Source organism: Pteronotus mesoamericanus, unplaced genomic scaffold (genome assembly GCF_021234165.1).
Source record: "Pteronotus mesoamericanus isolate MK-2021 breed Mesoamerican mustached bat unplaced genomic scaffold, CSHL_Meso_final contig_263, whole genome shotgun sequence".
In the NCBI taxonomy this organism is placed as follows: domain Eukaryota; kingdom Metazoa; phylum Chordata; class Mammalia; order Chiroptera; family Mormoopidae; genus Pteronotus; species Pteronotus mesoamericanus.
The window spans coordinates 13,544,707-13,567,497 of NW_026555112.1; the positions used below are offsets into that span (position 1 = coordinate 13,544,707).

Consider the following 22,791-nt stretch of genomic DNA (forward strand, 5'->3'; position numbering starts at 1 on the left):
AGGACACCAGGAAGAAATCTCTACTAGGCTGATTCTCAGCCAGCAGACTGACATATACACACATACACACTCCTACTACCTGGGACCCCCTAGGTAGAGTCACTAACTATACCAATACTCTTCCTCAAGTCCTTGGGCAAGAAAACCTGGTTTCCCACCAGGAAAACCAAAAAAAAAAAAAAAAAAAGCCACTTTCCAGAACAAAGCCAAGCCTCCCTACAGGTGACGCTGATCCCCAGGAGCCCAGCCCTGCAGGGCCATCCCATCCCACAATCCTGTGACACCTGCCCAACCTCACCTCCAAGTCCTTCTCCAGCTCCAGCCCAGCCTCCATCAGGTTGTGCTCAAACTCTTCCCGCTGCTCCTTCCTCTCCTCCTCCAGGGCATCCAGCCGCCCCAGCTCAATGTCATGAGAGCCCCCAGCATGGGGATCCTTGCCAGTCTCCCCATTGGAGATGATGGCCAGTGAATGGCCATGGCCAGGGTGCGCCCCGCGTTTCCGGTAGTGGTAGGCAAGCACGTAGTCAACCTTCCTTTGGTTGTCATAGAAGTGCGTGCGACTCAGGCAGGCTTCCGAGGACACTGGCTCGTTGGCATCCAGGTAGTTGTTGATGACCTGGCCAGGGAAAACAGAGCAGGAACAGTGAGGTCAGGTGAGAAAGGGGCAGGAGACAGAGGAGGCTGATCTTGCTCTGACCCAAAAAGGTGCAGTAGGGAGCAAGCCCCTCAGGCCCAGAGGCCCAAACTGTCCCAGTGAAAGGACAGAGTGGCCTAAATTCATCTGCCACACCCAGCCTTCCAACCGCCTGTCCACAGCCCAGGCACGGATGCCTCCACACCTGCTCTGGCCTTCATGCACACCCATATGCTCAGGTACCCAGCCTGCACACGCAGCAGCAAACCCCTGCCTTAACATTCAGAGCCACAGGCCCACTCCTGCACACACATAGTCACGTACACCCAGCCTCTCAGCACCAGCACACACATCTGTGCGCATGGACATCACGCAAGTGCACTCTGACACACACACAGCCCTCCACATGCACAGTGGCACACCCACCTCCATGCGGATCTGCCAACATGCATACTTACGCACGCAAAGTACTCACTGGCAGGTTCTCGGGATCCATTGGAACAAAGGCCAATTTCTGGTCACCTGGTCCACCTCACAGGGATTCACTACACACTATGCCTTTCACAGCTCCACATCATCCTCTTCCTCATACTCTCCAGCCACTGGTGAGGATGCTGCCACCGACGGCAGCAGGGGACTGGCTCTTGCCCTCTTACACCCGTGGAGATGGGATGTTGAGAGAAAAGAAGGAGAAAGAACGAGGCGGAGCAGAGGAGGGACCTGCCTCCCCTTTGGATGTTTCCCTGTTTATTACCAGTTTGATACCCAGCTGCCTCGGCAGCCACCTGAGAGGTCACCAGGGCAACCAGGCACAGGGGAAAGCCTCCAGAGCCACCACAGCAGAGGCGGGAGGGGAGCCAGGGAGTCTGCCAGCAGGTGGACACCTAGCAGGTGGGATCACCTGGCCTCTCATACCTCCTCCTTCCCTGGCCTGCCCTTCTCGGAGCAAAAGACTCCAGTGTGGACATTATGCTTCATGCCTTAGAGAAAAGAAAGGAAAAGGACCTAATAAAAACCCCCAGTCTTTCTCTCTCTCTCTCTCTCTCTCACTCACACACATGCATGCGTGCGCGCGCACACACACACACCTGCCCCCTAAGTGGAGTGTCCTCAGTCAAGAGGCTCCCTTAGGGCCCCCAACAGGGCGAGCCGTCCCCCCGGCACCCCAGTACTCACAGAGCTGCTGTGGGAGTGCTCATCACCAGAATGTTGGCCAGTGTGTCTCTTGGAGCTGCCCTGCAGATCTGGGGCTCGGGGACCCAGCACCTTGAGGTTTTGAGGTCCTTGTCTGGGTCCCTGCCCACCCCTGGCCACCACCTGAGGGCTCAGCCAGCCTGGGGAGCCAGGGAGCAGGAGGATATCTGTGAGAGGGAAAGACAAAGGCGGCAAAGCCGCTTCAGGTGATGGGAAACCCAGGACACAGAGAAACTGAGGCACTGAGGGAGGGGACAGGGGTGGTTCTAAAAAAATGGTCATGTCTCCTCAGATCCAGGGTCACACTGGCCACAAGGGAGAGGAGAGTGGAGAAGAAAGTGGGGATTGGGGGAAGGGGCGTCTCACCCACTACACACACGCACACACACACACACGCACACACTCTCTCTCTCTCTCTCTCTCTCTCTCTCTCTCTCTCTCTCTCTCTCATTCACTCACACATTCACACAGAGCCTGGAGTCGCCAGCAGGAGGCCCTTTGGATCATGGCTGTCATAATTTCTTGTAATTCCCACACAAAAGGGTGGCATCAGGCAAGGCAGGGTGGGTTGGACACTGTCAGGAGAGAGACCTTGAATTAATGCCAAAGGCTTACGTTTTAGCATTAGCCTAAATGCTCAGTGCTAATACTAATTAGCCTAATTTCACATTAGCTAAATTAGCATCCCGGGACAGCCAGACCAGCCAGCAGCGCCCCTAGAGGAAAGGCGAGGACAAACCAATGGTGGGCCCACCGAGGGCAGGAGTGTCCTCTGACAAAAGGACAGCCTCCGATGCCCTGAGGGCTCCCCAAGCACCTGCTGGCTCCACCAAGGCCTCAGAGTCCCAAGGCCCCTGTTTGGCCCCGCTCAGAACAGCCCTCCTCACAGCCCACAGCAGGACCGCATGCTATTGCAGGAGACTCCTAGCCTCACCGCACAGGGGAAGGACCCCAGGTGCTCATGGACCTGCAGCATATTAGAATTGGAGGGGGCTGAGAGATGAGACCCTCCAACACTGCTTGGCACCAAAATCCCAGACAGGGGCCACAAGTTGCAGAGGTCTCGCCGCTGATCACTCAGTCTCTTCCCACCTCTGAGAAACACTTTCAAGCAGAGCAACAGAGCCCAGGGTGCCTGGACTCAACCTCAGCGCTGGCACCTGGGCTTAGACCTCCGCTCTGCCATGCTGACTCTGAGACCTCTCTGAGCCTGTTTCTTCAGCTGTAGACAGGGAGAATCCCAAACTTGTGGGACTGTAATAAGAATGAGAACTGGAAATGGAATGCAAAGTGCCCAGGACAGTCATTAGCCTTTGCACTTGCACTAAAAGGTGGTTATTATCATTATTCTTCTTGTTTTCATTTTAAGCTCTGTGTAAGCGGAGATTATGCCTTATACATCGCACCCTTTCATTCAGCCCTTCGTCCCTCCCTGCTGAATGAGTGAGTGAATGAATGAGCAACAGCTCTTCCTCGTCTCTTGAAACACTGTTTCTGGCCAGTTACGAGGTTGTGGAGCAGCGCCTACGTGCCCAGCTCTCTGCTTGGCAATTTCAGTACACCTAGAATATTTGGTCCCTGCACTTGGTAAACTTAGCATCTTTCATGCAGAAAACACAAGTATGGCCAGCAGCGTGAAGCTTTTATCATTTATTTCAACATTGTGGAATCCAGTCCCTATTGTAGGAGACCAGGAATCTAGGTCAGGGTAGGCTTCCAGAGGAATTAAGCCTAAAGCTGATCTTGAAAGGTAGGTGGCTTCTGGAAGATATTCCCTAGAGACAGAAAACAGGAGACAGGAATGGGCACGCACGCTGGCGGAGGGACGACGGGCGGTGGGGGAGGAGCTCCATGTCAGGACATCTTGTGAATATCCTTCCTTCTGGCTAGGACATGCTTCTCCATCTAGCTGCGGCCCCCTGCTCTTTCAGTCATTCAAGTCAAAAGTAGTACATTCTTCTTTCAAAAATCTGCCAGCAAGGTGTAAGACAGGAATATTCAGATATTACTAATAAAGCTAATTCCCTCCCACCCCAGACATGATTGCAGTCCCACCAGCTGAGGTGGTAAGGGAAGGGGGACCCACAGACACGTAAAGGCATCAGAGGACGGCCTCTGAGCTCCAATCGGTGGACTCCATTGGTCAGCAGGGAGCCTCGGAGAGTGGGGCTCAAGGAGCAGCATTTACTGTCTGGTGTCACTGAGTGAAGAGAACCCCTTGGGGCAGCCCAGGTTTAGTCAGTGGGCCTATGTCCCCAAGCCTCTGCCCAGATCCCCAAATGGCCACCCCAAATGTGACCAGCCCCTCTTTCAATTATCCAAGACCCTCGTAAGGCACTGGAACATTGGGGCTGGGGGAAGGAAACCCTCTTCACCGTTAAAGTATAACCGAAAGAAAATGACCAAGGCCTCCGTCGTGGCGTGGACAGGGGGCAATCTCACCTTGACAGCAGCACCTGCCCACATCTACACCTGACCCCCGTCCATTCTCCTCCTCCACCCTCAGAGGGGTTTTTTTAAACTGTGCACCACATTACTCCACCGTCCCACTCAAAGCCCTTTGATGCTTCCCCATTGCCAAAGTATAAAATCTTTACCATGAACTGAAAGGTGCTGCATATCTTCTCCAACCGTGTTCCTGCTCTTCTTGGTATTCCTCATCTCTTTGAAACTGGAGTTTTCTGAATATTCTTATTTGCTCCATTTGTAGAGACACTGAAGCATAATGGTGCCATAGGGACACTTGATAGTGAGGTGGGGCTGCGCTTCTTGAGAGCAGGGAGGAAATGGAGAGAAAGAGGGCAGTGTCCTGGTCTTCGCCTGCTGTTTGGAGGCACCTACAGCCTGTCTGCATGGCCCAAAGCCACAGTGGGCAGTCTTTGTCAGGCCAAGGCTAAGAAAATCAGGACATGCCAGGCAGTGATTTGGGACTACATAGATATAGCACAAGGCTAAGCTCTACAGAACCACCTGAAAAGCATGAAGCTTGACTTAACCACACGGTTCTCCTTCCCACTGTACAGCCCTCTCAAGACTAGCCATCAGCACGGAACCAGGAGTGAGCGCAGCCAGGCTGAGCCTCCGTGCCTAGTCCTGGCTTGGCCATAATTTTGGACAAATAAATACTTTCTCTGTGCTTAGCCATTCCTTCCATGACTGGAGGTGGGAAGGTGTCATTACTGTATCTTTTCCTCATAGGACCAGCATGATGACACCATAAAAGGAAAGAGCAACATTCCTTGGAAGTACCTGAGCTATGGAAATGCAAGAGATCACATCAAATCCCACTTGGGGCTTTGCCCTCTCCATCTGACTTCTCCGCTTCATTCCGGCTGCTCTGCTCCAAGTCCCCAGAACTCCCTTTCTCTCCCAGCTACCTGCCTGCTTCCTATTTACTTCCTCCTGGAAGCTTTTCTAGACTACACTGGAAAAGCAGCAGCTGTCTGTCCCTTGTTACAATGTGGAATTTGATTTCCTTGCTCATCTGAGACCACCAAACACTGTTTTGCCCTTGTAGGTCCAGTCTTGGCTGTTTTAGGGACAAACTCTGTCCCTTCCAGTCAGATCCAACCTCCACCATCTTACTGGGCTGCAGGCACCTTAGGATGTGCTACAGAGGCAGATTAAGAAATAGGATCAGAGACTTGGAGGGAAAAATAATAGAGACTAAAATCAGGGAGAAGCCCAAATCTAAACAAAAAGCCAGGCGGAGCTTGTTTTCGGAGTCCTGTCAATGCTGGCCTTTCCACCGGTCCTTCCCTGCCCGAGGCCCCTCCCCAGCCTTGGTTCCCCCATATTCTAGGCCTGCATGTTCCCATCCACCATCAGGGCCTTCTGTGCCCATTTCTTCATTTAGCTGTTGGCTGTCATGGCGGAGAAGCCGATTTATACCAAAGTACAAATAGTCCACGCTGACACCTTGAGATAATAGAAGCGAAAGCATTCTGAAATCTTTACAGGACCCTACTACACATGTCACTAGCCCTGCATGTGTGCAGGGGCAGGGGTCTTAGCTGAAGGCGTACGCTCTAACGGCGGGCACCGGTACACTGCGCTAGAGGAAGGGAGAGGTGCGGACGGGGAGGAGTTCTTTGGGGCCACTTGGAGGGGCCTCTGAGTAGGGAGAAGAACAGAGCAGGATGTGGAGAATTTATTACAGTAAGAAAGGCTCGTGTGGTAGGCAATGGGGTGAGGGGGAGAAAGTGGCTCAAAGGGACCAGGTGGCACAAGCAAGAGGAACGCAGGGCCAGGCTAGGCAGAGAAAGAGCAGGAAGTGGGCTTGCCAGGCATGGAAGAGGGCGAGGTGAGTCACCGGGCCCGAGCAGGTGCCCAGAGCCTCCAGGAGAGAAGGGCTGGGAAGTCCTCCTGCGGGAGCTGGGCTTCCAGGCAGCTGGGCTCTTCCTCGCCGTGTCCCTCACAGCATCCTTCCTGCCTCATTACTACCCACTGGCAGGTGAAGTGTAATGTGCCCTGAAAAATCGGGTAGCCTCCATCACTGGCCTTTCAAGGCCATTGCTTCTGGCAAAACCAGATTGGCCAGGGCCCCCTTGAGGGAAGACAGAGCACCCAAATTCTCCCAGGCCAAGAACAGGACTCCAAGTGGAGATCTACCAAGACGCAGGCCTTCCTGGGAGGCTCAGAGAGACCCTGTCACTTTCAGATGAAACAATAGCCTCCCCGAGCATCCTGAGATGGACGGATTTCATTTCAGCTGGGATCAATACTTACACTGAGATCTCACCGTTTCCCTGCGTGAATTTGACCCAGGACAACAGCCTAAATTTGAAGGTCCGAGCTCAAAATTTGGAACCAACGGCCCTGCTGATCACCTCACCTCTTGCCCCATAAGTCCTGCTAAACAGCACCTTTCTCAGCCTCTGCATATAACCAAAGAAATCCAAAGGAAAACCTTCCAGTTCCCTCCACACAAAAAGAAGGATCATTTCAAATCTGCCTCCTCAGCTCTGCTTGTCTTATAGTCTTGGCTCAAGAACAGCCCTCTCCTTATGAATAAATGTTTTCAAATTGAAGTATTATTCATGGTGGCCAAGACGTGGAAACAACCGAAGTATCCTTCAATAGAAGATGGGATAAAAAGGATGTGGTACATACATACAATGGAGCACTACTCAGCTGTTAAGAAAAGGTGTAATACTGCCATTTGCAACCACAGGGATGGATCTTGAGAGTACCATGCTCAGCAAAGTAAGTCAGACGGAAAGAGTTGAGAACCATATGATTTCACCCATATGTGGGATATAAAACTGCAAGCAACAGATAAACAAACAAGACAATAAAACAAGCAAAAACTCATAGACACAGGCAACAGTTTGGTGGTTACCAGAGGGGAACAGGGTGGGGATAATAAAGGGTAGAGGGGGTCAAATATAGGGTGACAGAAGAAGCTTTGACTTTGAGTGATAAACACACAATGCAATATACAGATGAAGTATCATAGGATTATACACCTGACACCTATATAATTTCATTAACCAATGCCACCACGATAAATGTTTTAATTACAAAATAAAATAAAAAAAAGAACAGCCCTCTCTCTTGAGGCTCAAACATCCCCTTCCTGATGGTGACACTGCCACAGGTGCATCCTTGCCTTGAACGTGGACCTAAGAATTCACTGGTCTCCCCGCCACTAACCTTGCTCCTCTCAGATCCTCTTTAGTCCTCCCAGTCCTCCATCCTCTTTCCACACTGCGCCTAGTACTATCATTTTGAAACAATCTGACCAAGTTACTCCCATTCAGTGGATTTCCACTCTTCTTAGGACGAACACCACACTGTCCCATACGGGGCATTTCACAATCAGGACCCTGCCTACCTATCTAAACGGCTTCATCTCCTAGACCCATCCACAGCCGGCCTCCCCTGCCCCTCCCCACTTGCACACGCCACCACACCATGCTCCAAGCACAACAACAGCATTTCTGAGGGATGGCAGGTAGGACTATATATAATCTCTCACATCTCCATTCATGCCAGATTAGTTTCCTTCCCAGGCATTGTATAATACATTGGAAATATAAGGCTAAGTAGAACATAGTATCTTCCACCAATCCCTAAGCACTCACAAGGGAGGACTAATAAGGAAGGAAAATTAGTAAGGAGATAATTTCACGAATGAGAGAAGTACAAAGTTGGAGTATGAACAAGGACCTACAGAAGCAGGAGCCCTCAGCTCTGCCTAGAGCAGGAAAGGCCGCCTAGACAACTTAAGTTTTGAGGTGCATCTAGAGAAGTAGTCATCTCCTAATCGGCAGGGAGGAATGGAGATTGCAGAGAGAAAAGCAATCATTTGCGTGGACCTTTGCAATCAGCCACTGGGCTTGGCTGTTTCCAGATCATCAACCTCACGAGTAGAGAGTGCTTACCTCTTCCTGCTCCTTTTCCACCCACTTAGTCCCATTAGTGTCCAACTAGGTGATGGGATTGGAAGGGAACAGAAAGTGTAATGGGACACGGACAGGGCCCCCCCAAAGGGTATTTGTAACAGGGTCCAGAGATTGGGGTGTCCAAGAAAAATATATTCTCCCCACCCCAGGGAGGGCCGCCATGGGGGATGGGAGCCTTGAGCAGGACCATTGAGAGTCATTTTGCATGTCAATAACAGGATAGCCTCATTCCTTCTATGTAAAAAGGGTTATTTTGCATATCACCAAAGCTAATCAGGAAGGTTTGAAAGACTTATTTAATGCAGAATGTAACTAGAGAGGAGGAGGAGAGACAGGGGCCTGCAGGAGAGAAAAAGGGACACAATCTCTGGGAAACAGTGTGAAGACCACGTGGGAAGAAAGAGGGGAGAAAGGACTCTTGCTAGTGGGCCATGAGAAGGTGCCACATGGTTATGGATTAAGAGCTGGAGATCGCGGTGACGCAGCAGATGGTGCTGAGAACCACGAGGCCTGCCTAGCCGAGCCCCGGACTTCTGTTCTTTTTCTTCTGAAGGACGGTACCCCTGACTGGCCTAACTGGGCAAAGCAGGGGGAAGGCAAGACGGTGTGTGTGCTGGTGATTGTTTTAAAGGGATTTTGAGGTTTACGGGTGATATTTAGCCATTCATCAAACCTGTATAACTTTTGAATAAATAGTTCCTTTACTTTTCACCAAACTCTGCCATTCAGAGCCATAATTCCAAGGGCAGAGGGCAAAGGACCTACAACTGAGGGACCCCGGGGAAGGGGGTGTTGTTGTGTCGGTAATAGCATCTGAGCACCCCCCCTCCCACAGGTCCATTTGTTCGGTAACAAAAGGACCCTCTAATCTATAGGACACACTTTTAACATGACATAAGGCCCTTTACCATCTTTACTATCAACCTTCCCAGTATCAATTGTCTTCTGCTGGTCACTACACACACACATTCCAGAGAGACTAAACTACCTGCAGCTTCCAGAAGGTGACTTGCTTTTTTTTTCATCTTTGGTCTTTAAAATTGTTCTACCTTCTGCCCCTAGATACCTCTCCTCAATCGTATACGAAGCCCAATCCCCACTCTGTTAACATGCTGGTTTCACAAGTTATAATAACGTTAAAGTATTATAAGCAGGAAAGCAATGTGATTAGAATTACATTAGAAAGATCACTCTGACTATAGTGAAAATAAATGGGATGTCAGGATAAGGAGATGGATAAATGAATCCCTACCTCCTTTGCTGCTATGGGTGACCCTTCATAAAACTTTTATTTCACTGGTCACTCTGCCACTGAAAACCTCCATTTCCCTGAGGCTTACAAACAAGTTGGCATTCAAAGACTTCCAACTGGCTGTTACATATCTCTGCTGCCTAATCTGTCCATCAGATAAGAACATTCCTCTTAAGCCAAACCCATCTCCAGACTGATCCTCAGGCTGTGCCTTTGCTCGTGGAATCATCCCTGCTTGGAATGTTCTCTCCACTTGCCTAAATCTCATCCAGATAAAGTCCTACTGGTACACCAAGCCTTCCCTAACCACTTAGGGAAGTCCTCAAAACATTCAGAAAATGTGTCTGTTATGTCTTTTTATTCCTAGCACAAGACTGGATGCAATAGAAGCTCAGTGAATGCTGGGAGGTAATGATGGAGAGAATCAGGGAATCCACTATTATAAGTAAATTTTGAACAGAGTGGCTTCCCCACAGACCTGCCGTCATCATAACAGCAGCTACAACAACCCTAACAGCTGACAGCTTACATGTGCTGGACACTGTTCTAAGCACTTTATATGAATCAGCTCATTCAATCTTCAGGATAACACTATGAGATAGGTACTATTGTCCCATTTACTGATGAGGAAACAGGCATAGAGTGATCAGGCAAGTTTCCCAAAGTCACCAGCTAGTAAGTGGCATACTCACAGTCCACACTTTTAACCTCTAGGCTATTCTGTGCAAAGAACAGGGACAATCAAGACAACTTGATAAGCGTGGACTTCCTGAGTGGACATTCTTATCTCTCACTCCTTTAAAAAGGCATTTTAATAAATGGTACTTACAGTCAATGCTCAGACCCAAAATCCTAAAAGTGAAAACCAAGGGCAAGAAAAGAATAAGAAATTCATTTCAGGAAGCAGCTTTCTCAATGACAAAATCCACAGACTGGGACTTGGATGAGTTGCCCAAACCTGCTCATTGGCAGCCCATTCTACACTGCATTTTGAAGTGTGGTCGATGAGATTAAAGTATAAATGTCCCTCCCTTTATGTTATGAGGAAGTAGCCAGTCAACAACATAATTGGTCAAAACTGTTCTGTTAGCTAGTCAGCTGTAACCTGTTTTGCAAGTACATTGGCATGAAAAGCATAGTGATACTAAAATGGTGAGCAAAATATTATCATCCTCCAGCCCCTCTACTCACACCACATACACACACACACACACACACACACACACACACACACACACACTTTAATGAGGTTGATTGACTCCTCTCCTGAGCGTAGTTGGGTTTTCTCGATGTCCCTCACCCTCCTCTACCACCCACAAACATCCCCCATCTCTGACCTTTCTCCTCCTCCTGGGTGTAACCAAGATCGATGATCCCTTTCTTATTCTTACCTCTCCAAAAAGGTGGAACAGATTTCTGTTGCCCAAAATGGACTGGGTCTAAGGTTCAAGCCTAAGACCACTCTTCCAATCATAGGTCCCCTCTCAGGCTGCCAAGACCTTTGGATATGGATGAGATCTGGGGGTTGCAGAGGGATTCGGCAGGTGTGAGGGATATTGATGAACCTGAAAATTTTAGAAAATATTCCCAGTCTCTATGTTATAGCACTGTTAACTGACATGACTAAGTTCATGTCATATGGACAGTAAGCTGCATCTGCTAGACTGTGCTCTCCTTGAGGACAGGGAGAGTGCCCATCTTGTTCACTACTGGGTCCTTAGCCCTGAGCATGGGGCCTGGCACATAATCAGTTTTGGGAGCAGGGCATGTGTCTTCCCACAATCTGGGAAAAAGGGAAGTCCCAAGAGCAAGCACCAACTAAGATGGAAACTCCATGTAGAAGCTTCAAGAATTGTTCATGAACACACTTGAGACACCCTAGAAACTCCCATAATTGCTGAGTCAGACTTTAAGAGGGACTCAAGATTTCATAATAACCAGGGCAGGGAGGATGGGGAGGCTTAAGAGAGTCTTTTTTTTTTTTTAAAGATTTTTCATAACTTCACCTCTACTAGGCTGCTGTCATTTATCAAATACAGATTGTTCTTACTTAAAACCAGATCATCCCCATTTGACTGTCAGTAAAGTTATGATCACCACATTCCAAAGGACAGAACTAGAAGTAGTGCTAGAGAAGGAGAAACAAGCAACAAGAACTACTCTGGGGAGGAGGAGGCAGTCGTGGAAGGCCAAGCTTAAAATACTGAGATTCAGCAATTGGGAAAGGTAAGAACAAATGGAAACATAGAGTTGTTCTCAACCTTGAATGCAGATTAGAGCTACCTACCTAGGTTCAAATACTGATGTTTGAGCTCTACCTCAATTTGTCTGGAGTGATTCTATTGTGCCTCCAGGGTTGAGACCATTGTTCTGCAGAACCACTAACAGAATCAAAAAGGCAAGCACAGATCTAGTCACAAGGTCTTAAAAGGCATGTCAGAATGAAGGAGAACCACCCAGAACTTAAACAACATAAGCTTAATACAAGTAAAACAAAGTGCCATTTAGCCCAGTAAAGATAAGTGTTTAGAACTAGAGATTTGCTTTGGCCTGGGTGCTACATGAACCCAAAAGCAAGGAAAGCCTGTCACTGGAGAAGAAGAAAAGCTACCACACTTGGCAACCCGTGAGCATGCTTTGGTCCACAGGCTACAGAAGCGGTGTGTGCTTCAACCCCGGGGGAGGACCCTCCACTTCTGCAGCTTCAGTTTGGCTCCCTGACTTCTAAAACAGACGTTAGAACCTTGATCAGAACACAAACTTGAGAGCCAGCAGGAGTAGGAATGGATATTGCACAATCCAAGTAAATTCAAATGCTAAGTGTCAATTAAGTGTAGTTAACTTATGCCTAGATGATTTGACACAGTTTATAGATGAACTGGAGGCAAGTCTACCTGCCTTAACAAATGGGAAGGCAAACATGTTCTTCTAAATTGACAATAGAGATATGTAAAATTCCAGGAGGAGCCTCAAGATAGGTATATAAGACCATCATAATACAGCACACATTTGAAAACCAACTTTTTAAAAAGGTAGCATTTGGGTAGAATTTCATCATTTCACCTAACTTCAGAGGATCATAGTCAAATCTCATTACCAAGTACCCTCGTTAAATCCTTCATAATGAAATTTTTATTAAAAGAAAGATTTTTAATGTGAAACTATATCTCTAGTTCATCCATTTTTATAAGTTCTCTTTTTCTTATTTCTTTAACCCAATGTACTAATTTCATAAGGAAGTATACTTAAATCTTGAAAAGTATTGTGTCCCCCAAGGAGAAATCAATTTCATCTGTAGTATCCAAAAGAATCAAATTGCTTGGGTCTCAAGGACAAGTGAAATTATGTGTTTCATATTTAGAGGTAAACTCACAATGTCTTCACCTGCTTTCTCTAACTCCTACTAGCCAGATACCACTTGAATTAAAATTTTTTAATATATAGAAAAAAAGGAACTGAATGTCTTGGCTATCTATAGTCATACTAGATTACTATTCATTCATTCATTCATTCATTCACTCATTTATAAACCACTTAATAAGTATTTACCACATTCCTTCCCTTACTTGCCCTGGGTGCTGAAAACATAAAGATCTCAGTGCCTACTTGGCGAGACAAGTGTGTAAATCTGTCATTTTAATACAGTAAAATAATGTAAATATGCCACACCACACCAAACATCATTTTTAATAGGCCTCTTATGATGGAGACTACTATCTGCTTACCAAAATCCACGTTCTCCTCTCCTTCCTGAACACACAAATAGACCATATTTCCTAACCTCTCTTACAGTTAGATATGGCAATGAGGCTGCATTCCAGCCAGAGGAATACAAACAGTGATATGTGCTACTTCCAGGCCTGACCCATAACAAACCTCCTGTGCATGTTCCTGCAGGCTCCTGCATGCTCTTTTCCCCTTTTTAGGCAACTGGAATAGCAACTCTCAGGACCACCTTGGAAGTCATAGTTGAAGTTGGTTGACCCTCCATTACCCTGGGTCCCTGAAAAGCCACATGGAAAAGAGCTACCTCACCAAATTGTTTATCCACCCAAGACTCTTACTTTAGAAAGAAATGGACTGTTATGTGTTCTACTCATTATGTATTTTTCAGTCTACGTGTTAGAGCAGCTAACTCAGCAATATCCTAACTAATATAGTACCTTACACAATAAGTGTAAATAATAATAAGTAACTCCACTTACAAGTGCAGTAAGCCAGCCCACTGAGATACCATCCATGTCAAATACTCCAATGTCAGAGCGTTACTCAGTAGAGCCTTTCCCAAACTTCTCCTAACCTGACAGATTTACCAACCTCTCACACTTTTGCCCACCACGGGTGAACAGAGACACTCTAAAGTAGGGATTGGATATCATCTTTGACCCTTACGGCAGCCTGGCACATAGTAAGTGCTCAGTGAAAGAGTGAATTTTTTAAAAAAGCTATAAGATAAGCAAAGAGGGATTTCTCAGTAAAGCCATCTCTTGTGGTATAGAATTCTAGAGGTTTATGTTGATTCAAGTATTTTTGAGTAATAACAAAGTTATTTTTGAAGAAATGTTTTGGTCTTGATTACAGGTAGTTCAATAGCCCAACTCTCCCTTAAGAGGAGGATTAAGTTTTGGATCTTAGTTTATCATTAAAAATAAGTAAAAACAATATCACTCTTCTCTAAATCATGAGGATCACCTTTGAATTAATATTCGAGAGCCCTGTCATTTCTGGCCCTTGCCAATGACTTAACATCTGAAACTGCTAACAAAATACTTTTTGATAAAAAGCTCCCTGACAAAAAACTGCTTCCAGCAATAAATAAAATAACTGGTACTGGGTAGACATTCTTCCAAAAACAAATATAAAACAGGGCAAATATATGAGTCAACCATTTTCAGGCATTGAACATCCATCATCACAGAAAAGCAATCTCTGAGTAAGAAAAACTCACAAGTGTGGGCTCATTAGGACAAGTTATTGACTGGGTTTCAGGAGGCTGGAATCCAAATAAAGTGAGGAGAGCCCCCCCTCCGAACCAAAGAGACAGAGATCAAGGATTGGAACAGTTAAAATGGCTAGAAATTATGGGGTAGAGTACAAGAGGGGAGGAATCTATGTGAAGGAAGTTTCCCAGATATCTCTTTAGGATCCTTCACAAGTCATTGGCTGAGAGCAAGGCTTCACATGCAGAGGGTAAGACATGTGAGGCTTACCAGAGAGGCCACTACAACACGGCTCAGAACAGCGGGGCTGGAGATCAGACAGGACTGGGAGATGTTGAAGTTCTATCCAGAGCGGCAAAGACCTCGTTGCCATGTCCTAACCCTCCAGGCATCCAGCTGAGATACCAAGAGCCTCATTTTAGGAATAAGAACCACACACTACAGAAAAGTTTATTTTAGACTGTCCCTAAAACATCTGAAGGGCAAGGCTTGCAAAGATCTATAGGGAGACAGGGTTGAGGGGTTGAATCTTACCAAGTTACCAGTTCTTGGAAAATACCTTGGAATTTCCACAAATATACCCTAACAAAGTAGCAACCAAACCTAAATAAGATCAAAATTATCAGCCATAGCTGGTGTGGCTCAGTGGATTGAGTGCCAGCCTGTGAACCAATGGGTCACCAGTTCCACTCCCAGTGTAGGGCACAGGCCTGGGTTGCAGGTCAGGTCCCCAGTAGGGAGCACGCAAGATGCAACCACACATTGATGTTCTTCTCCCTCTCTTTCTCCCTCCCTTCCCTTCTCTAAAAATAAATAAAATCTTTAAAATACCATAATTATCAGTTAGTAAATGAACTGCCAGCTAGAAAAAAAAAATGTTTTTAGTTCTTTAACCTTTCTGAAAGTAAGATAATAGTGTATCATGCACAATGTCTATTTCACCATCAAAACTTACTAGACATACAAAGAATAAGTGTCCCATGAGAGAGACACTGAGCAAGCAATAAAAATTGATAGCAGCTCTCTGGCCTTTTTCACCTGGTCCAAAAGGACCTGGATCCGATTTACCCTACCCTGCCCACTTGGAAGATTCATTTCCAGGTTTCCCCCACAGGAAAGGCAGGATGAAGGTGCTGGGTTGGCCCTGTTCATGCACACTGTCAGAGCCTGCGCTCGATCTGGGCCTGTCGAGGGGCAGGCATCTTCCTAGTCCCACTGTTTATGCTTCTAAAAGAAATAGGACATGATCACACACACACACACACACACACACACACACACACACTGATCTCAACAAAGCCCCAAAACTTTAAGGCAGCTAACATATATTCTGATAGTAAAGATAAGTACATTCTTAGTGGGTATACAAAAATAAAACTCAAAACATAAACAAAAGCAAATGTAACTGTCCTCACACTTGCTTATTTTAAGTACCACAAAGCCACAGTAGTACTGACATAAGGATAGACACACAGACCAATCAACAGGACTGGGATTCCAGAAATGAGCCCTTGAATTTCAACAAGGGTAGCAAGAAGTGGGGAAAGATATGGGGAAATGGTGCTGGGACAATTGCATATCCACATGCAATAGAATGGATTTGGGCCCTTTCCTCACATCATACATAAAAATTAACTTTTCCAAAATGGATTATAAACCTAAATGCAATAGCTAAATCTGTAAATTATTAGAAGCCAACATAGCAGTAAATCTTCATAACCTTGGGTGGGGCAAGGGTTTCTTAGCTATTATACCAAAAGCACAAATAATTAAAAAAACAGACAACTTGGCCTAAATAAAAATTAAAAATGATTGAAAAGACATCATTAATAAAGTGAATATGCGAAACAGGAGAAAATATTTGTAAGTCATATACTAGACAGAGGGCTGGTATTCAGATGATATGAAGAATTTTTATAACTCAAAAATAAAGAGACAAATAATCTAATTTAAAATTAGCAAAGATTAAGTTGACATTTAGAAGAAATGGAAATGCCGACAAACTACAATGAGAAAAATGTTCAACATCATTTTGGCTGTTGATGGCTATAATTAAAAAGAGCAACAAGTGTCAGTGAGGATGTGGAGAAATTAGAACCCTCAGACATGGCTGGTGAGAATGTAAAATGGTGCAGCAGCTTTGGAAAATAGTCTGTCAGTTCCTGAAAAACTTAAACATAGAGTTTCCATATGACCCAACAGTCCCACTCCTAGGTATATACCCAAGAGAAATAAAAACATGTCCACACAAAACCTTGTACTTGAAAGTTCATAGCAGCATTATTTATAGTAGCAATAAGTAGAAATTAAAATGTCCATCAACTGATAAATAAACAAATGTGGTGTATCCATACAAGAGAATATTATTTAGCCATAAAAGGCAATGATGAACTTATACATGTTATAATACAGCTAAACATTGAAAGCATTACTCCAAGTGAAGGAGCCCAAACACAAACACCATTCATATAAAATATCCAGAATAGGAAAATCCATGGAGACAGAAAGTAGATTAGCGGTTGCCAGGAGTTAGAGGGTGGGGGAAAGGTGAATGACTGCCAGTGAGTATGAGGTTTATTTCTGGGATGATGAAAGTGGTCTAAAATTAGATAGTGGTTGCACAACTCTGTAAATATACTAAAAATCACTGAATGGTACACTTTTAAAGGCTAAATGTTATGGTATATGATTATACCTCAATAAAGCTGTTATTTTTTAAATGGAATTCTTAGAACTAATTATAGTAACTAAAAAAAATTCATTGAATGAGCTTAACAGCAACTGGAGGAGGCAGAGAAAGGATTGATGAATTTAAAGACAGATCAATAGAAATTATCAAGCCTAGAGAATGAAAGACTAAAGATTAATAAAATAATTAACAGAGTCTCAGGAACCAATGGGACAACAGCAAATAGTCTAACATAGATGTAATTAGTGTTTTAGAAATAGAAGAGAATGAAAATAGAACAGAAGAATATTTGGAGAAATAGTGGCTGGAATCATCCAAAATTTTATAAAATATAGTAACATTCAGGTTCAAGAAGGTCAATAAAAATGAGCAAGAAAAATACAAAACAAATCACAACTAAATATATAATAACAGTCTAACTGTTCAAAACCAAAACTAAAAATAAAATCTTGAAAGTTACCAGGTTAAAAATGTAGTATACATAAGAAAAAGAATGAACAAAATGAAAATATGAATTAAGGCCGAACCCATCAAAATAATGAAGACCAATAAAGTAACACCTACTGCTGGAAAGAAAAAGCAAAAACAAAAACCTGTCAACCCACTAGTCTACATCCATCCAATGAAATTATCATGCAAAAACGAGGCTGAAATAAAGACATGTTTCACAAAAACAGAAGCTGAGAGAATTTGGCACCAGCAGGACACTTCAAGAAATACTAAAAGACATTTTCAGGCTGAAGGGAAATTATAACGTGGAAACTTGTATAAGAACTGGCTCTAAGTGTCTTGCAGAGGGGAGGAAAAAGAGGTTGAGAGCCACCAGTCCAAAAGCACTACTAGCCACTGAGTGTTCTACACGCTGCCAGCCATTACTTCTCACATCATAGGTTTAACTCATTAGCTGGTTATCTAATGGTTTGCAAACACCATTTTTAAAAGTATAATAGGGTAGAATGAACCAGAAAGAATAAAACAGAAACACCCATTTAAAAGAAAATCAGATACAATATATAATAAATGCCCACGTGATAAATAATATACTTTCTAAAAACCTATTAATAAAACTAGAGCTCATTATGTTGGGCAGTGTCTTACATAAATATCACAAATATCACTGTGACATTCTTCTTAAAATTTCATGCTAATGAACTAGTCTCCTTTTATTAGACAATGAGATCCATGTAACATACTGGTCTCTTTTCTGACCTGTCAGGAAGATCATAGATAAATTTTTACTCAATTACAGTACCTATTCTTAGTCTAGGTCTTGTGATATAATAATATGTTCCCAATCCTTCATTATTTGACACTTGTTAATTTATCCTCATTTAAAGTTTAATTGTATCTAAGTCTTCCTTTCTTTTAAGACGTTTGATGACTAATAAAGATAAATAAAAATATGTATCTGATATAGGCAAAAATCATGATGGCTTAAAAATCTAATAGGGCAAAGAATAATTGCCAAAATATTAAAAACAAGTAACTTATTTTTATTTTATGTATTTGTATTTAAATTTTCCTCATAATGAACATGTATTGTTATTTTTTTTAGAAAAAAGCTATTTTTGATTTGTTTATCAATAACAGGCATCAGTGAGAGTGGGCTTTATTCCTTTGTCAATGAACAAGTCAGAAGATTTCATGGAAGTCTGCTTTATTCTTATGTTTGCTAAACAGAAGGAAGACCTGACACCAGCTAACTGAGAATGACCATCCTTTAGTAGTTTCAACATGTTAACCAAGATGGAAAGTCATCAGCCAGACAGAAATATATTATTTTTTAAAGTTTCTGGAGGAAAGGCAAGGTTGTCAGTAGGAGCCAAAGAAAGACCTCTAGTACATCTTAAAAATATCGGAAGTAGAGATGGGGCTAATTTCATTGCTGTGGTCTGAACAAGCCCATGCTTGACCCCACCTCTTCCTTCCTGTATCCAACAACAGTGCATGTGGCTGCTAAAGTATTAAGATCATCTTAGGACACCATGAATGTAGAACGTAAGATCTAGACAGGCAGGTGCGGGCCTTTCTTGACCTTTGTAAGTCCAGCACTGAGCACAATATTTGGCATTCAGTCAGGCTCACTAGAGAAACTGATAGACAAGCTCCACTTTAGGCCCCAATGCTTCTGGGCTTCTAGCCTTACCCCGCAATGGAAGATGGCAGAGAAGGAGGACATGGAAACTAGACCAGAACCTGAGGGTGCTGTTTGGTACCCACCCTACGCTTCACATAGCCTCTTCAATCAGCCAGCAAAGTGGCCCAGGTTCCCACATAGAGGCAATTCAGAGAGCATAGGAGGTTGCTAGAAAGGACCGTATCAGGTCCTTGGTTCCCAAAATGATAGGTGCATAGCAAGACACAACGAAAGGAGGAAGAGGGCGCTGGATGTCTGGCAGCTGGTGAGGGTGACAGAGAGAGGTGATTGGCACAGTCCTCTGGGAGGGCTGCGACTTTGTCTAAGATTCTCCCTCTGCCTGTCACTTGCCTTCGAATTTAGAACTAACCTTCTCAGTGAGACCTTCTCTCCTGGACCAGGGTCCACATGGTTCCTGGAGGCATCTATCCATACCTGCTCCCAAAGAGTGACTCCTCCTTCCAGTCCCTTCAGCTTATTGTTGATGCCAATTGCCTGGGCAACTTCCCACTTCATGCCTCTCTTGAAAACCACCAGGAACAAGACACCCAACAAAATCCCTGTTACAGGCAAGGTCAGTATAATTCGCTTTTCTTCGAAGAAAAAACCCTAGGAAAGACATGCCTGGGTTTCCCTGCACCCTGAGAGGCAAATGCCCTTCCTAAAGGAGGGTTAGGTGAGGGCTGGGGGACTTCCTAAAACTGGGGGGCACTCCAAAGAGGCCAAAGTCAAATCTGCTGGGACCAATCCAAACCTCTGTCGTCATACACAGACTGTTTCTGAATTAAACTCTGTTAGCTGTTTGGGCAACACTAAACATCCAACAACTTGTTAAATGGAGAGGCAAAGTCGCAGAGGTAAGAAATGATCGTCCCTCACCAAAAAAAAAAAAAAAAAAAAAAAAAAAACCCTTTACCAATCCTCTGCCTCTTGTCCCACCTTCTCTCTCCTCCATAAAACTGGGAAATTGCTCAGGCGTCCCTTGCTCCCCTACCCCGGCGGGAAAAGGGATCTATCTGTTCGCCTCACCACCTTCTCTCCGGGTTCACCTGAGGTCACCAATCCCGAAGGGTAGGAGTTAGGATGCCGGCTCCTTGACCCCCAGCCCCTCTCCCTCCTACAACTTGCCGTGTGCCCCGGACCTGGGTCTCCAGCAGGGAACACTCACCTTGCAGCCCGGGGGTGGCCATGGTGCTGGCACGCAGGACGCCAAACCCTGACTACCCCGCTGTGGCGCTCGCAGCTGGACAGGCTTACTCCGCTGCGGGGCTAATTCCATCTCGGCTCTGCTGGGTCTGGACGTGCCCGCCCCTTGCCTGCTGCCGTCTCCTCCTCCAGAATCCCTCCCCGAGCCACCCGGCCCGCGCCGCCAGAGGCCGAGCGCGCCCGGCTGTCCCGCGGAGCGCCGTGCGCACGGGCGCGGGCAGTGCCACGTGCCGAAGAGGGCTCGTTCAGCCGTAGAGCTGAGACTGGGGCACCTGGTTAATAGAGCTGAGGGGTGAGGCGGTTAGGGCTGCCCATTCTCCTCCACCGAGGGGAGGTGCCTCATAACCTGGGCCGGGTGTGAATATTCAGCCGGATTATCTCGTGAACCGTCTGGTTGATGGATTGCCAATCCCACCCGCAAAGCCTCTTTCCCTCCGCCTTATCCAGGGAAATGCCCGGGGTGGGGGTGGGGAGGCTCCCTGCGCGCCTGCCTTCAATCGATCGCAGCCAACTGTCCCCACCTTTCTCGACTGAAAGGAGCAGGAGTGAAGGAATAGGTACACCAGGGGCAAGTAGGAGGGGAAGAAAGGCTGCAGGAGGCGGGAGGAGGGGTAGGTTGTAGATGAGCATCCAAGCGATACCCTGGAACAGGGCTGAGGAGGGAAACTGTGGAAGCCAGTCCCAAAATCAAGAGGACTGCCGCCTCTCGGACCAATTAGGTACCTGGCCATGGGCGAAGGGAGGGACTTAGAGACTTCCGAAGGGCCATGATGGATGATGCAGTCTACAATTCCAAGATGCCCTGGAGCTAAACAAATTCCTTAATACCTGGGACCCCAAAAATAAAAAGTTATGATGTTAAAGTCGTGTGCTATTTATAACCACTGGCCCTTCAGTGTGCAGAATGTTATCTCCCCACTTTACAGATGAGGAGCCTGAGGCAGTAAAGGGGAGCAGGCCGCACAGAATGAGCCAGGGACCCAGCAGAGGGAAAACAGTAAGTTTTAGGTCCCAGTCCCAAGCTTTATACTGCTCCCTAGGAGTAATCGTGGCAAATGTGTATTAGACAGGACATCCTCTTTCTCGGGCACCCTTCCCAGTGCTTTAACCCTCAGTAAGTATTTAATTCCGACAGCAATTCTATGAATTATTGCTAGTATACCCATTTTACAGATGAGGAGACTGGTGGGGAGGGGGGAGATCAAGCAATTTGCCTCTAAGGATATGGGTCCAGGGTCCCAAGGCAGGCGGCCTACTCCAGAGTGGGTGCTCAAACAAACGCTTGAGCATTCGGCTTCTTTCTCTCCCAAATAATGTCCCCTCCCCCATTCACTTCCAGGAACCTTCTCCATGTCTTTTCAGTGCCAAGACATGTGGAAAAATTTCCCCCATAGTTCCTTTATCCTTTCCCTTGCTTCTCTCCTAGCACTTTCTTATCCCCTAGTCCCTGTATACTCCCTCCTCCACAGTCCCTCCAAAACTCTCACTTCGTGGGACTCTGTCTCATCTGGTGTGAGAGTGAGCAAAAAGAGAGAAGTCCCTGAGACCAGAGGCCCTTGGAAGCCCTTCGGAGTAAGCGAGGACTGTGAAACACACCCCACAACCTCCACTACGTTTTCTGCATCCTTCTTAATCTGCTCCCTGCCGTTTTTTTAAAAAATCAAAGTATGCAGCCTTTCTGATTCAGATTTTTTCTTGAGAATGAATTGTCCTATCAGTAAATAGGAGGAGACATGCAGGTTGTGATGGCTGAGGCAGTGGGGAAATTGACACTTTATGCGAAAGAGGCAGCCTTTCTGCTGAGTCTGTCTGGCTGGTGCCTCCGGTAACACCTCACCCCCAGGTAGAGTGTTAGGCGATCAGTCAGGAGAGAGACAGGCAATGCCCTGCACTGGATCTGGTTTCCTACAGAGACCTTAGAGGCCACTCAGTGTTGGAGTCAGGATGATGCATGGAGAGATGACCACCTTTGAATTATTGAGCAGTTACATAAAACTTCTATCCATTCATTTTTTCTTCCCTCTACCCCACCAAACTCCCCACCAAATCTATTTAACACAATCTGTGCCATTTGCCTGTACTGTGTATTCCCTTGAGGTTGGTCCGCAGAAGTAACAAAAGTGCTGGAGAAGTGCAGCAGTCGCTGGTCCCCATGATAGCAAGGGCTGAATCTATAAATAACAGACCGTGTTATGCTCCGGTGGCATGCCCTGGGGTTCTTGCCTAGGTGTCAAGATGCCTGAGGTCTTTTTTTTTTTAAGATTTTATTTATTTATTGCTAGAGAGGCAGGAAGGGAGGGAGTGAGGGAGGGAGAGAAACATTGACGTGTGA

The 22,791-nt window shown here is 45.8% G+C and overlaps 1 protein-coding gene across 1 annotated transcript in view; it reads right to left on the reverse strand.

Annotated features, from left to right (window-relative positions):
- The window catches only part of ANO2 (anoctamin 2), a 294,279-nt gene extending 293,149 nt beyond the window's left edge, over positions 1–1,130 (reverse strand). Inside the window, exons 1-2 of the mRNA XM_054574699.1 lie at positions 1,110–1,130; positions 299–616 (exon numbers count right to left, since the gene is read on the reverse strand). Of these exons, the coding sequence (XP_054430674.1) occupies positions 299–616; positions 1,110–1,130 (339 nt within the window). The remainder of the gene's footprint in view (positions 1–298; positions 617–1,109) is intronic.
- Between the last annotated feature and the right edge of the window lie 21,661 nt (positions 1,131–22,791).